We start from the raw sequence: 15,008 nt of genomic DNA on the forward strand, positions 1-15,008 counted from the left end.
CATGCACAGTCCTCAAGGTGCTATTAAAATTTGATTTCTGTACTTAAGAAATGGCAAATGCATCTTCAAAGATGGCTCCCACATGGCCCCAAACATGAGCACTGTGTTAGCATATCTGGATGATTATCTCTCTGCCTGGAACTGGAGACAGCTGGAATAAGGATCATACTTTGCTGTCATGGTTTGCTTTTTCAGAGCCGTGGGTATCACTGGTCATGAAATTAATAAAATGAAAATTAATGTCACCAGCTTGAGAAAACTCTCAGGTAGACTATGGCTGTGAGAAAAATGTTGACATTTTTAGAATCCTTCCACTTCATTTTATGAAGCCACACTGATTCAGTTCTAAAAACATTTTTAATAAATGTATAAAAAGTTTTCATCTCTGCTAAATTCTGTTAAGGCAGGTGAGCTTTCTTTCCTTCTTTCCTCCTTTCCTTCTTTCTTTCTTTCCTTCCTTTCTTTCTTCTGACCTAATATGCTTTTAGTCATTCTAGACCTCTGGATTAATTTATCTTTTGGCTCTATTGTGCTTGGAACGAGTGGCTCACATTTTAACTTCCACTGGCAGAAAGAGCTCACACATCAAGCCTTTGCGGGCACAGCTCTATCGATTGGATTTTTCAGTTTGGATTATCTGTATGTTTTTAATTTTATTTCATACAAATAGATGGCTTACTTTCTCTACTGTCACACAGCTTCTAAAATCTACATTTACCAAATAGCTTCTTTCTTATGACCTAAATCCTGGGGAGTTTTTCAGACTGGATACCTACAATTGCAGAAACTATTCTGGCTTTTCCGAGATGCAATGGTTCCCAAGTAATGTCTTTTAAAAGCTATTTCCCTCATTGTAAGTTTTGGTGGTTCTGCCCATTTCCTTTTTGCCTTATTTTTGTAATTTTCTATATAACACATAAGTTAACTCTAGCTTTGCAGCAGATAATTCCTACCTCATTAGATTTCCCAGGTGGCACTTCTAAATATCTCTATGTCATCAGAAGTGTTCCTAACTTTTTCCATTTTATTAATAATATAGAAAATATTTCTTAAACCAGTAACAGTTTCCAAACTGGCAGGAATAAATGAAATGTGAACCCTGTATAAGCTTTTGCAGTGTGGAGTTATTTTCCAGCCTTGGCCTGTTATGTGTTTCCAGTCATACGCTCTTAGGAACAGAATCCAGATCAGTTTACTTCCTATTACATAATCTAAGTAGTTGTCACTGAGACTTAAGCATTAGTAACTATTTCCACCCACGGGAGTCATGTGCTGCACGAGAATAGAAGAAAAATATTTTCCCAGTATGTGTGAGATGAAGCTTCCAGGCAAGATTTAGGCAAGTGGTAGGACATATACAGAAAGTACATTGGGCCATAATATTGAAGTAGAGAAGACAGCCAGGGGTTGGATTCTATTCTCAAGAGCACACGATAACTTTGATAAAGTTTAGAGAAATTAATGTCAGCAGAATTCGAATTGGAATCTATTGCATCTTCATAATGTCAAATATTAAGCTGATAGATGGATGTGAATATCTTCAGCAATAAATGAATTAAATTTTGCCACTTCCAAATTATATGTTTATGTAAAAAGATATGAATTTTGATTTTGAAAACCTTAACTAATAGCACAGCCTAAGAATAGACTAGCTTTTCGCATCATTGATTTTTTTTCTGCAGCTTAGTATTGAGAGAATGATATTAAAATGAATATCTGTTATTATTGATAATGGAAAATCTGCTGCTTTGGAAAGATTATGCTATTTATTTTTCAAGCAATGTGCAGCAGCTGTGCAGACAACTCCATTAACACTGACTTGAAACCTTAGTTCTTCCATTTATATGGAATATAAATATTACAAATAAGTGAAAATATAACTCCCCATCTTCCAAACATCAGAACTCTTAAAAAAATGTATCAAACATACAGCTCCAGATTTACATGACTTCCATTATTCTGGCTATTCTTCTTTTTTATGACATTCACTCAATGTGAATTTTAAAGAAGATGAGTGTGCTGATGTACTGAAAAGCCTTATATTACCAAAACCAGTTCAAAATTGGTCTGTACAGAGTTAAAATGATAAGCTTATACAACAGGTTGTAAAGCTGATAACTACCATAGTTCAATATGAGGGAGTAGTACTAGAATTTAAAGGATGGTATGAGTGGTTAGAAATTAATTAATAAGTGGATCAATATTCTTGCAGTGCAAGGAGCCAACACTTTGAGTTGTAAAGGACAGGTTTAGCTGAGCTTATTAAAACTAGTTCTTTAAGGGCACAATGAAGTTTTGGGTTGGATTTTTTTGAAAGGTTGATTAGTTTGATGGTTTAGTTTTTTCCAGATACGCAGAATTTTTCATCAACCTCAATCAACTTATTGTTAAAACTGATTAATTCTTCAGACTGGATCACTGGCATTTTCAATTTAGCCATCAACATTTCATTTCAGTGCACTTCAATTTGGGTGGAGTGCCAACCTCTTTAGGCTAGATATTCTATTGACTGCTTTTCTGAAGTAATTAAAACAGAATTGCAATCACTTTGGTTGGAATTCATTTCACTTAACTTTAGTCATCTAGGCATTTAGTCAGCCAGAGTAAGCCAGTCATTTAGGTTTCCCTTAAAGTCAATGAAAAAAGGTAATAACAGAAGACATGATGAATGGAAGTCCAACCCACGATTGTGACTGTGTAAACAGATTATGGTTTCCCAGGAGAAAGTGGCAGCCCAACATATGAGGTTAAAAAAAGCCAACACACTCCCCGCGCCCCCCCCAAGATTCCAATGAATTGTAATGCTGCATTAATATTAGTTTTGACAAAGTATGTTAGTCATCTCACGATTGACTCAGCAGTGCTCAAAATCTGAGTTCAATGATGTAACAATTCCAATATAGTTTCAATATAATTTTTTCAGGTGAGAGTTCCAGTTTTGTAACAACCTGACTTTAGTGACTGACTTAGTAATAGCTTTTGACCTCAACCTCTGTTTAAACTGTGATGAAATACAGCCTTAGTGCAAATGGGATTTTTAATTACACTCTCACAGTGTAATTTATACATTTTTGCTTTTTATATAGCAAGATCTTACAGGGCTCACTTCTGTCTCAGTAATCCTATTTTGAGTCCTCAAACAGGAAGAAGGAACTACATGACATGTGCCTTTATTCCAGTCTTCTTGGTAAAAGTGAATTAGAGCTTTCATTGTTTCCACAGCCATCAGGAACTCACATCTGTAATCATCCTTGTTTAAGTCAGCAAACAGTTTGTGCTTTTACATCCAGTAATCTGCTCAGCTGATGCTGTTACTAAGAATCAGCCCATTGCAATGCCAAACCCTAAGAAGAAAGAAAGTATTGGGATTGTTCATTTATTTTTATCTTACAACATGTGCCTTTCCCTCTCTTCTGCTTCCCTCCATGGAGCCTGCCTCTGCCAACCTCCTAGGCATTTGGAAGAATGATATTAATATGCCTGCTTTGGATATGAGAGGGGCTATTACTTTCCCACACTGTCTTCAAGCACATACTTGTCTTGTTACTGCTTCAGTGGGATGACAAGTATACTACAATATTGATTTTTTAACTGTAAATTATGGATGGGTTGAATAACTCCATGTTTGTTTCATAGATGTGAACATTTAGAACTACTTCCTTCGTCTCCTCTTCAAGAAAGAAATAAGAAAAGTTTTTTTCTCAATAAGATATAGCTTTATGCTTAAAATACCTATAGTAATATATTTCAATATTGTTGGATATTGTGCTATTATAGACCGAAGTGAAATAGGCTTTAAGATTAAGTAAGGCTGGTGAATATTTGGGGTTTTGTTAAAGATTTGCTTAGACTTTTAGCAAAAATAGTAAATCCTAACATAAGCCTGATGAATATAATTTAATGTACTATATATAAAAATTATTTTATTGTCACATAAAAATAAGGAAAACATTCACAAACATGGACCTTTGATTCAAGGCTGTTGGACAAATTTTACAAAACCCAGCAGCTTTCTAAAATGCTAGATAGCCTGAGCACATTTTAGCAGTTTTGGTCTCACACAGGGTGTATTTGTCCTGCAGGTTTGAGCCTAGTGGAAAAAAGTCAGTAAAGTCAGATTCTGAGTGTATTTTTCATCTACCTGGTTTTCATTTATCGCATACCCCTCAGTCTCTGAATACAGACATTTAGACAAAAGGTAGACTATTTTCCTCTTTCAGGATGATTAGCCAGTTCTTTAAGGCTGGATACCAGAGCTCATTAGGAGCTACTTTGCCTCCAGAACTGAGTAGTTAGAGCTAAAAGCAGAGAACAAGCTCTCTTGATCCCTTCTGTCAGAGCCTTTCCTCATCCTCCCTTTCTTCACGACAAAATCCCAAGTCAGAGCGAAACCATCTCACAAAGCTAACAAGACAATTTTTTCTTCAAATACTGAATATTGCTCATAAGATAATGGCAATAGCTTGTAGAAGTTGGTGAGGCAATACCATTTGATGAGATGATTCCCGCTATCTTGCCATCCTGCTTGGAACTGGTTAAAGAGCTGTTAATAAAAATAAGAAAATTGAAAATTTTGCAGCTTTTAAGCAAGAATCTTTTATAAGAGTGTAATTCTTGTATAGCTCATTGTTTGCCACCACAAAGTAATTTATTTCAAATACAGCAATGTAATTAACATTCATTAGGGATAAGTTAGAGCAGCAGACTATTCAAACCTATAAAACAAACAGTGTACCCCACCTGTGCTCCTAACTCAAGTATTAAGCAGTACAGTTAATCTGCATTTACTACTTAATGAGCTTCTAAAACACACATGTACTTAAAAATCTCAGTCATAACTCACAGCTCACTTGGACATTAGTCCACATCCCAGGTCTGCCACAGATTTGGGACAAGACTTAGGTTATTTAGCCTGGTATTATATTTGTTTCCGAAGTCTGAAAGTAGATGATACTTCTCGATCACCCCACAGGGATGTTATAAGACTGAATTTGCTCAAGTTTGCAAAGCTTTTTGCAGTCCTTGGCTTACTGTGTAGAACTGGAATGCAGCACACACGTGCCAAATATTCCCACTATCCTACAGCAACTGGAGACAGATTTTTCACATAGCAGCTCTTTAACTCTGGGACAAATGGCTGCTGAGTCAAGTGGTGATGAGGCACATTGAGGACAAGGCAGACAAACTGCAAGCAGAGAAGCAAACAGTTACTCTAACGTTGCAGAAAAACGAAATTAAAAAATCAGTGCCTCTGTAAACAAGAGAACAACATAACCCCTTCTCAGAAGAGTCTTTGACAAGCTGTTGTATTGATAGCTGATTCTGGCAGCTGGCAACTGCAGAATATTAATGAAGCATCGGTACAAGAGCAGTCTGAACAGGTTGATCATGACTGACTGAAGTCTACAGTGCATGATATCAAGATAAATTATTTGTCTGTACCATTTGCTCTTAGCTTGACCTTGTTGCTTGCTTGCTGCTTTCTCTCTTTTCCCCCTTTTTTTCTGCCTTTCCCTTCCTTTGTCCCTCCCTTCCTCCTTCCTGCCCGTTCTCTCTTTCTGTCTTTCATTCACTAGTTCTCATTTGCCTAATTAAGTTCAAATGTGCTGAGACCTAGATAATACAAAACTTTGCATATCAGATGTTTTAAGAGTGTTCTCTTGCCCTGTTTCTCTCCTATTATTTGTTAGTAGACACATGCAGCTCGTACGACAGTAAGTTGTGTTCTTGTTCACTGCTTACGTAAGTGGGATTTATACTGGGGAACTAGAAGGAGCTTAGGAGAAAATCCTTGTGCACAGTCTGACTCAGGGTATGGAAAAGCTGAGCAACCCCTCTGTATCTGACAGAGAGAAGGGAGATTGATGGCTTCGCTCAGGACGCGCTTCAGTCGCTGTTACCCTGCTGCTTCCCTGGGCGGAGAGCAGGCAGCGTTCCTCACCCACTGCTTGCCTATAAAAGCATAGGTATGAGCAGAGCTCGCTCGTTAGCTTTATGCACATGATGGAATTCACATGACTGACTAAAACCACTGATGATGACCTTTATTTTCTCAAGGGCTGCTTTTATTTATTTTTTTATTGTCTAGTACCATGTCCTTCACATGAACGTCATCACACATGCCTGTTTTTATGCTTTTTACCATATTTCCTTTTATTCCTCACAGCCCATAATAAACTCTGAGAGGTCTGAAAAGGCATTTTGGTTGTCACTGTTTCATTCCTCCCTGTTCTGCCTCTTCCCTTGTCAACTTTTATATCCACTTCTCTGAAATGCTGCTTTGTTTTGTTTGCTAGTGGATTTTGCACTTGTCCATATACTACTGATACTACCCAAATCTTACTAGTTAGGCTTAGATTAGAGCTAGTTATATTAATGTGTTAGACTGCTTTAGGAGGAGTTCAGTTTTGGGGATATTAAGTGCAGATTTTGCAGGAGAAAGTTGCTTTAGCTCCTGAGCAGGTGTGGGATGTTTAAGATGTTGGATTTAATGTTTCTGACAAAATGAATACTTTTTTCCTTTTGGTGCAAACATATATTTATTATTTTTTTCCTTTTCACCTTTTATAAACTGGAGCAAAAATTGGCTATATCACGATCATAAAGGAACATCAGGGAAGCTATTATTAACTCTACTCCGTGGGATAAACAGGAGGTGTGAGATACAATGATCCGGGCTCTTCTTTGTGACGGTGTAATGTCTGGGGTACGTTAGCACATGTTTTACTGCAGCAGCGCTACAAGCTGACCATGCAGTGGGCTTTGCAGCAGTTTCCTCTAGGCTGAGGCATAGGAGCAGCCAGTACCCCTTTGCTCATCTCCTTAATGCCTCCTTAGTTTAAAACCGTGAAGCTGTTCAAGGGAGGGAGAGCACTGAACTGTCAGAGCCGGTTCTGTTGCCCTAAAGGGGTGGCTATAATGGGATCTTGCCAAAGCGCCGATGCCTTAGTGACATTCAGGAAACTTCAGCATTCTTCTGGCTAATGCGGTGGTAATCATTTTTCAAAGTGGTTGTGTATTATTTTTAGGAAGAGGAGTGCTTCCTCAATAAATTGATAATCCCTTCCCTTTTTTATGGAGAGCAATGCCTTGAAGTGTGTGTGGCATTACTAAAAATTATAATAGAGATAGAAGTGTTGTCATATGAATATGAAATATGAAAACAAATATGCTCAAACCTTTGAAGTGTAAGAAAACAATAGTTAACCTTTTTTTTTTTAGGAAATAACCTAAAGTTTTCTCAGATGAGCAGAACAACAGCTTTCTGGGACAGATAACAAACTCTGTTGTTTACTGTTACTCAATTCACAGAAACAGAGTTCTGCTTTTCATGCCAGTTTGAAGTTTTGTGCTTTTGAAGGCGATTGATCATCACTATGTGTCTTATAAGTTACAATGGGCTTTCCGAGATTCTTTTCCTTCTAATGGGTCCTGATTCAGCAAAATCAAACTGGTATTTAACTCCTTTGCCAAAGTTAAGTGTCGAAAACCAGAATTGTCTTTACTTGTCCGACTTCTAGTGGCCCAAATTTTCCTCACTGTTATATGTCAGTGGACTAATATTAAGCCCAGACTAGGGTAAGCAGAAACAAAGTACATGCCAGAGGTTCTTTCTGGACATGCGTATAAAAAGATTTGTATGCTCTGTGTACAGAGCAAGAGATATCTATTGCTGCCAGCAGCAAGTCTGTATGATATGACGCAGAAGCCAAACTATCTGGGCTTTTGCAACCTTGCATAGAAGCCAGATGTTTTAGTGATTGATTTAGCTTCCCCCCAGAGGTTTGCCAATATCAGGGTGGTGTCTACAATCAGCTTCAATAAAGTAGAGAATCAGAAGTACAGTGGGTTTCTATCACAGGGCTAGCCTAGTGATAATCTTAAAAGCAGCACTTTGCTAGTTTAGTGGCTTATATGGCATGCAGTGCTACATGGCGTTTACCCTGCAAGTACTCCAGGCACTATCCCAAGAGATTAATATAAGCTGACACAGTTCATTTTTTAGTTTTTGTTAAGGTAATCATATCACTCCCACTGCTAATGCAGTTTGCCGTGAGAAATTGGAATATGCCGTAAGTGGCACGGAAGAAATCACATAGAGACTTGCTGGTAATCATAAGCATAACAGCAACCTACACACTGTTATCATCCACAGCTTTCGATACTGGTATGGCAGGAGACCGATCAAGAGTAATATGTTGCCTAAATGCCCAAGAAAGAAACAGTGAGGGAGGAGGAATTTTCAGTTCATGCTGTCTGTGTAGGCTGGATTATACAGAAGAAAACACAGTGGACTCCAGTTCTGTGTTTAATAATAGAGGGATTTGATAGTGGAAAAATCTGAGAATTACAAAATAGATTCTCGCTACTACATGTTTTCTAAAAAGGTTATGCAGAATGTAGAAAGTTTAAGTCTTTAGATATCAGGATGATAATAACAGTATGAAATTTATTTCAGGCCTTAGGAGCTTTATGTAGATTACCCATGATTTGTTGAGCTGCCTGAATGTGTTGGTTGCACCTGTCAGAACCTCTGTAAGATATCACTCTGGTGGCATCTGTTATGGTAAATTCTTATTTGGAGGATAGCTTCGGGAAGTTTCTGAGATTATCTGTGAAAGACTTCCTGATGTCTTCTGACGTATGGAAACAGAGCAAAAATAGTACTATCAAGCTCCACCTTGTTCCTACAAGTAATATCAACATCAACAAATATGAAGATGAAAATTTTAAAAGTAAGAGTACAATATGGAATTGTAATATTTTGTATTTATTTTATGGATACACATGGAATTTTAAATCTCTGCTCAGAGCCTGCTTTTTAGATGTTCTCATGAGATAAGAAAGAGATGTCAACAGTGGTCAAAAAATCGGATAATGACAGCATATGATAAAAAAACTGTGTAATGAATTTATTCCTTGCTGTCATAGCTGATGATTTTGCAGAGGTACTGGTAAATGTTGCTAATACAATTGCATCTAGTGATAGTTTACTGTAACTTTTTTTCCATTGTTTCCTATAAGTCAAATTTCCAGGGTTTTTTTTTTTCTGTTTCATTCCTATGCTAAGTCCACACTGTAAATAGTAGTTACATAAATTAACCCACACAAGCACGTCATTTTCCAATAAGTGACTAATTGCAAATACAGCTTCAGTGACTGAGATCGGTGATTTGTAACAGTTGCCACATACTGAATAGGATATTGCAAATGTTCTTGCCACAAGTTTTTTGCAGAACAGATTTTGCTTCTAAATACAGGAACTCATATTCTATGGTCCCATGAAAGCTGGAAATTGCTCTCTGCTCTGAGGTTTCTTTGATGGTTGGACTTGATGATCTTAGAGGTCTTTTCCAACCCTAAGATTCTATGATTCTGTAATTCTATAATCCCTGTAGATGATGATTGAATACTGCAGTTTGATAAAGAAAAAAAGGAAAAACGAAACCTTGTTTCTTCTCTTCTTTTTCAGCCTAGTTGGAGAAGAGACAGAGACCAAAAATGCCACCAGCAACATCAGCGCCACAGTACCCACCTCCAGATGGAGGTTGGGGATGGGTTGTGGTCTTTGGAGCTTTTATCTCCATTGGATTTTCCTATGCATTCCCCAAAGCCATCACGGTATTCTTCAAAGAAATACAAGAAATCTTCCACACATCATATAGTGAGATAGCTTGGATATCATCGATAATGTTGGCTGTCATGTATGCAGGAGGTAAGATATTTGTGAAATTTGCAAATATCATAGGGTTTGGGGTTTTGGTGTGGTTTGTTGTTTTTTGGGGTTTTTTGGGTTTTTTTTCCTATGGTCTTAAAGTTAATTACTACTTGATTTTATCATTATTACCTAAATAATTTGCCGAATACTTTATCAGAGAGTACTGGTAGCCACATCATCATTAAAGCACTGTTTACTTTTGCTTGTAAAACATTTTATATTCTCTTCCTTTTTGTTTTCCCTTTAGAGCCTATTTTGCAATGTTGCCCTAAATTCACAGTTTCTGAGAGTCACATTTTCCAACAAAGCAATGCCCAGGGAACTTCTGCTGGGACCAGGGCTATAGTTGCTCAGTTTCCACTGCCTCGGTGAGATCTCTCAGTACATAATCTTTTAGCATGGTAATTTTTTATCTCTGATTTCAACCTACCTAACTTTTGACACCTGAATGACCCTAGCCCTGTTGGCAGTCAGGGAAGGGACGTAGGGGCCTACAGAGAGGAATGAAGGCTACCTGAGTTACTCTCGCTAAGTACCTGGTTTTCCCCTCCGACTATAAAAATGAACCTGCAGCCAGCACAGCATTAACTTAAACACCTCAGGTAAATATTTTTCAGTTAATGGGATGGAAAAATAAGTCCTTTTTTCAAATGCTGGCAGAGCCAGAGACCTTATAAAGACACCTTGACAAGTGGTGTCAATATCAACAAAAGCTTGCTGTACAGATATTTTGATCCCATTTTTATTCATATACTAGTAGAGAATCATAAAGGATTTTATAAGAGCAGCAACAATAACCAAGTGATTCACCAAAATTCACCAGGTGAAGAAGTAACTTGAACTAACACAGTCAAGAGTGGAGTGAAAGAGTAGGTATGTCCTGTCACATTCAGTTGCTTCTTAAGGATGCATCTGCACTTGCGCTGTGGAGCGTACACGTGTAACTGGAGGCCCCTGAACAAGTGCTGGACCCATCTGGAACAAGGGAGAAGAGCACAGGTGTTGAAAAGCTGGAGTTTGTCTCTGCTTTCCCTATGCTACGACTTTTGACCTGGACTTTTTTACCACATTTTCTAATTGGAACTAAATTTCTAAGGGCAGATTTGCTTTGTAGCACAGGTGCTGTTCTTTTGTTTTAGTCTCTGAATAACGTTTAATTTATGCTGTTTCTGTCATCTCACAGTTCACCCAAATTTTACGAACAGCACAGATGCAAATCACAGAACGTTTAGCTATGGCCATTTTTATCTGTGAGGTCCAATGTGCACAACTTTTCATGTAAAATACAAAGCATTCTTTACTTCTGCCCTTTCTCTAATGCTTCTTTTACTGTTCTGAGTACCACTGTACTAACTTCACTGGTACATTGAGATTAAAAATTACAAAATGGTTTACTATTCATTCTGCTAATGCCTACCCTGGTCACTATGAAGATTATCAGCACAGGAACAGTAAGCAAAGTTGTTTGGACAGGTTGTTACAGACACGTGGTTTTAAAATGCTGAGAATGACAACCCTGCCTGATATAAACACTCTTTGAAGCCATAGCTTCTCTAGAACCACTTCCTAAAAAATAGGCCATTTAGACAATCACTGGCAGAATATGAAATAGCAATCAGGAAGAACACTTCTGAAGGAAATCACTCCATTGTTTTTACTGTCTGAAGGTGGTTTGATTCCTTAGCATTTGATGTACTGTAATGTGAAATACACGTTCAGACCATGAGTACAAGGTGTATTGTTTACCGTAAAGTGTGATATGTATGTCTGAGATGAACACTCTATTCATCATACTACTAATTAAGGTAACCTGAAAACATCTAAGATCTGTCATCCTCATTAGAGCTCAGCATTCAACCTATTAATCATCACAGTGAGGTCAGTGAATAAGTTAGAGTCTGTGCAGACACTCTTTGCTTTGGAGGCTGCAGCCTCTTGCAGTAATTAGCTGGCATCTGTCTTTCTGTAACAAGGTATTAACTTACCTTTCAATGCCCAAGAAAAAAGAGAAAGAAACTAATAAAAGGCATCCGGTAAGGAGCTAAAAGAATGTTAATTATGTTTATCACTTACTTCATACTTAGAATACATGGCATTAAATTATAGCAGACCATCTGGCAATCCATATGGTCTCCTGCAGTCCTGGTTAATTCCAGCAAATAGGTCAAGCACAGCATTCACCCTGTTAGGAAAGCACTAAGCAGAGGTGACAAATCTGATAAATCAAATCAATATGAAACTCTTTTTCCCTCTCAGTCTGCCATAATATGCACTTTCATGCTTTTTTTTGGGGGGGGTTGTTTGGGTTTTTTTCCGTTCGTTTGTTTTCTTAAGCTCTCTCCCCCCCCCCCCATCTCCTGGATGTTTGTTAGAGTTTACTAAAAAGCCATCCCAAAAAGCAAGATCCTGTGATGTGATCAAGGTTACAGGTATTGCACAGCCTCTGCTGTTCAGCCGATGCTTGAAAAACGCATCCTCTGGAGAAGAGCAATAGTTCGGTCTCCATGGCAACTCCTTCTGCCTCTCTTGAGCAGAGACTGTCAATTAAGGGTGATGGTTTTGTGATGGACTCTTACACCCAAGGGACTGTGTCTGAGACCACCAAACTTTTGTTACTGCAGGACAGAAGCTGGGATAAAATGGAATTAGTTGAGTTGACCTGACAGGGCAACCTGTATTTCTGTATGTGTATGAACACATATGTATATAAAATGTGTGTGTGTGTATGTATTCTTATATATATAAACTATATATGTATTCATATACTTATAGACCATATTTATGCTCTAATGCACAGAAGCATTAAGGAATTCAAGAAAAAGATCAAATACATTTGACCTCAAGTTCTCTCAGTTCATTCTTCTCTTTTTCAAAGCTTCACTTCTCGCATTGTGCAGCATTAACAACCAAAGGTGATTAGAGAGCTTCTTATCGGAGCTCGATCTGTTTCCAATAACAATGTTTTCCTTGCTTTCAGTGTAGGCTTGATAGGAGCCTTAGTGGCAGCTATGAAAGCCATGTGACAGGTCTGGTGATTTCAGACACAGCTGACCTTGACTTTTAGATTTCCTTAGGGAAAAAGCAGTTGGTTTACTCACTTGTCTTTAACTCTTTTTCTGTCATTTTTCCAAGGACAATTTCAGTTTGGGTTTTTCGTTTCTTTGGGTTTGGTGTTTTTGGGGTTTTTTTGTGTTTGGGGTTTTATTTGTTTGGTTTTTTGGTTTTTTTCAAATTAACTTTTTGGGTGTGACATTGGGTTATAGAGATTGGCTTGAAAGCTGATAAATCCTTCAAGCTATACCCAGCTGTGAAATATGGTCCTGCTGGTCTGAAGTTCAAAAAAGAAAGGTCCATTTAAATTCTAGATTATATTTCTAAATAAATGATTTTTAAAGCACCTTTGGACCCTTTTTGAAGAAAGATTATATATGTGTAAGTAGTGGCCATTACCATTTTTCAAAACATGCTTATAATTTAAAAATGTAGCATTTAATAGCTTCCTTTCTCTTATTCTGTATTTCTTAAGTTATTCCAGTTTGAGGTTAAGTATTTCGAAACAGTAGCAAACCCTTAAAGGATTTTTCAGGTGACAACACAAAAGTAACCTATAGACAAGTTCTCATTTTGATTATGTCAAATATTAATTTGGAAAATAACATATCATATGGTATGTTCAAAATATTTGTGATTTTATCTCAGTGGGTGTTTTGGTGATATTGCTGTGAAGATGAAATGGCATGCACAGTGGAGATGACAGTTGCGAAATCCATGTAACACAAACAACAGATGGTTATGGATTTTTACTTTTGGACAGGACCTGGGCTCCTACACTTTTCTTCCTCCCTGGTAACATTTTCTTATTTTGGTTTTACAAATATTGGCACAAGGAATTCAGTGGCAATGGAGAAGGAGATTGAGAAGCTTTCTTAAATTGACCTATGTCCTTTGTTGTCAGGGACAAGCGTTTTTCTGCATCAGAATATGCAAAGTGTTGAATTTTAATAACCTCATTTAGAGTGTCCTTGAAAGCAGAACTTATCAACTTTCCAAATGCCTCATGGGCATGAGGGAATACTTCACATTTAGCCTAAAATATATGTAAAACATCTATGTCAAGTTAATTTGAGACTCACAGATAAAGGAAAAGAAGTCATAATGAGGTGACACAAGAACAGAGGATTTTGAATCTTACTAGCAAATGGAGATAAGTACAAAAAAGAGGTATCGAGTAACAAAAATATTATAAATTTACAGTAGTTCAGTTTTTAAAAAAGAAGACCTGAATGCTAAGGAAGCCTGATAAAGCCTCTGAAGGGTAATACAGCCACTCCTTATGTTTCTTGGAAGGCTTTGAGTTTCATTAAGACTACGTTGTAGGGCAGTGTTCTGTGGTAGCAACGGCTGCCTTAAACAGAGGACTTCCCTAATGTTTAGAAAATACTCTTTAACATGGTCATGAGAAGAAAGATGAAAAAAAGCACATCTGTTGTAGATGGGTTTATGCATTTTTTCAAACGGGTTTGTCGTCCTATCTACAGGAGCAAGCTGGTTCTTTACTCTGCAACTTGTTATGTTTGGCTGAGCAGATAAGATTTAATTGTTAAATATTCAGTGCCTTCTGAGGATCCAATTTTGTCAAGTTTTCATGAAACATAGTTTTTATTGGGATCTGCTGAGCCACACTCAGGAAGCCACTCTCAAAGTTAAGGACGTGCTGCCACTAAGAGAAATAAGATTTTTTTGTCTTTTATTATACACTTGTGTTAATTTTGAATAATTGTAAGAAAGACATTACACAACAAAGAATTTCCACGGTGCTTCTACCAAGCTCTTTCAGTATTCAAACCATAGGTTATTAGTAGTGATTTGATGCATATTATAGAAATATTTGTGGTAACATAAATTTAATTGACTCAGGCCCTTTACTACAGCAGCTCTTATTTACATACAAGTAGGCAATGTGGATTAGATAATGAATGTTAGTTAAGCACTCTTTTCCTATTTAAGACTTCGTATTTGTCTTGATCTTCATTTGATTTTATAGCCAGGGATTTCTATAAGTAAAGTAATCAATATTGACGGCTTTTTTATCTACAAAGAAGATTCTTTTTTCTCTCCCAGTTAGTTTCAAGTAATGGGTCAAAGTCAAACAATAATAAATAACATGCATCATAAAATACATTTTCTAAGGGGCTAAAACTTTGCGTTTGTTTAAGAAAGATATCAAGGGATTTAGGCCTTTGATATGTTCATTGAGCTTGTAAAACTTTGACGAAGGAATGCTTATTTT

General features: G+C 37.2%; 1 protein-coding gene across 1 annotated transcript in view; it reads left to right on the top strand.

Annotated features, from left to right (window-relative positions):
• SLC16A7 (solute carrier family 16 member 7) overlaps positions 1-15,008 on the top strand; it is an 83,059-nt gene that overhangs the window by 41,739 nt on the left and 26,312 nt on the right. Inside the window, exon 2 of the mRNA XM_075745518.1 lies at positions 9,473-9,715. Coding sequence (XP_075601633.1) covers positions 9,502-9,715 — 214 coding nt within the window. The 5' untranslated portion in view covers positions 9,473-9,501. The remainder of the gene's footprint in view (positions 1-9,472; positions 9,716-15,008) is intronic.

This window comes from Balearica regulorum, chromosome 1, assembly GCF_011004875.1.
Source record: "Balearica regulorum gibbericeps isolate bBalReg1 chromosome 1, bBalReg1.pri, whole genome shotgun sequence".
Taxonomy (NCBI): domain Eukaryota; kingdom Metazoa; phylum Chordata; class Aves; order Gruiformes; family Gruidae; genus Balearica; species Balearica regulorum.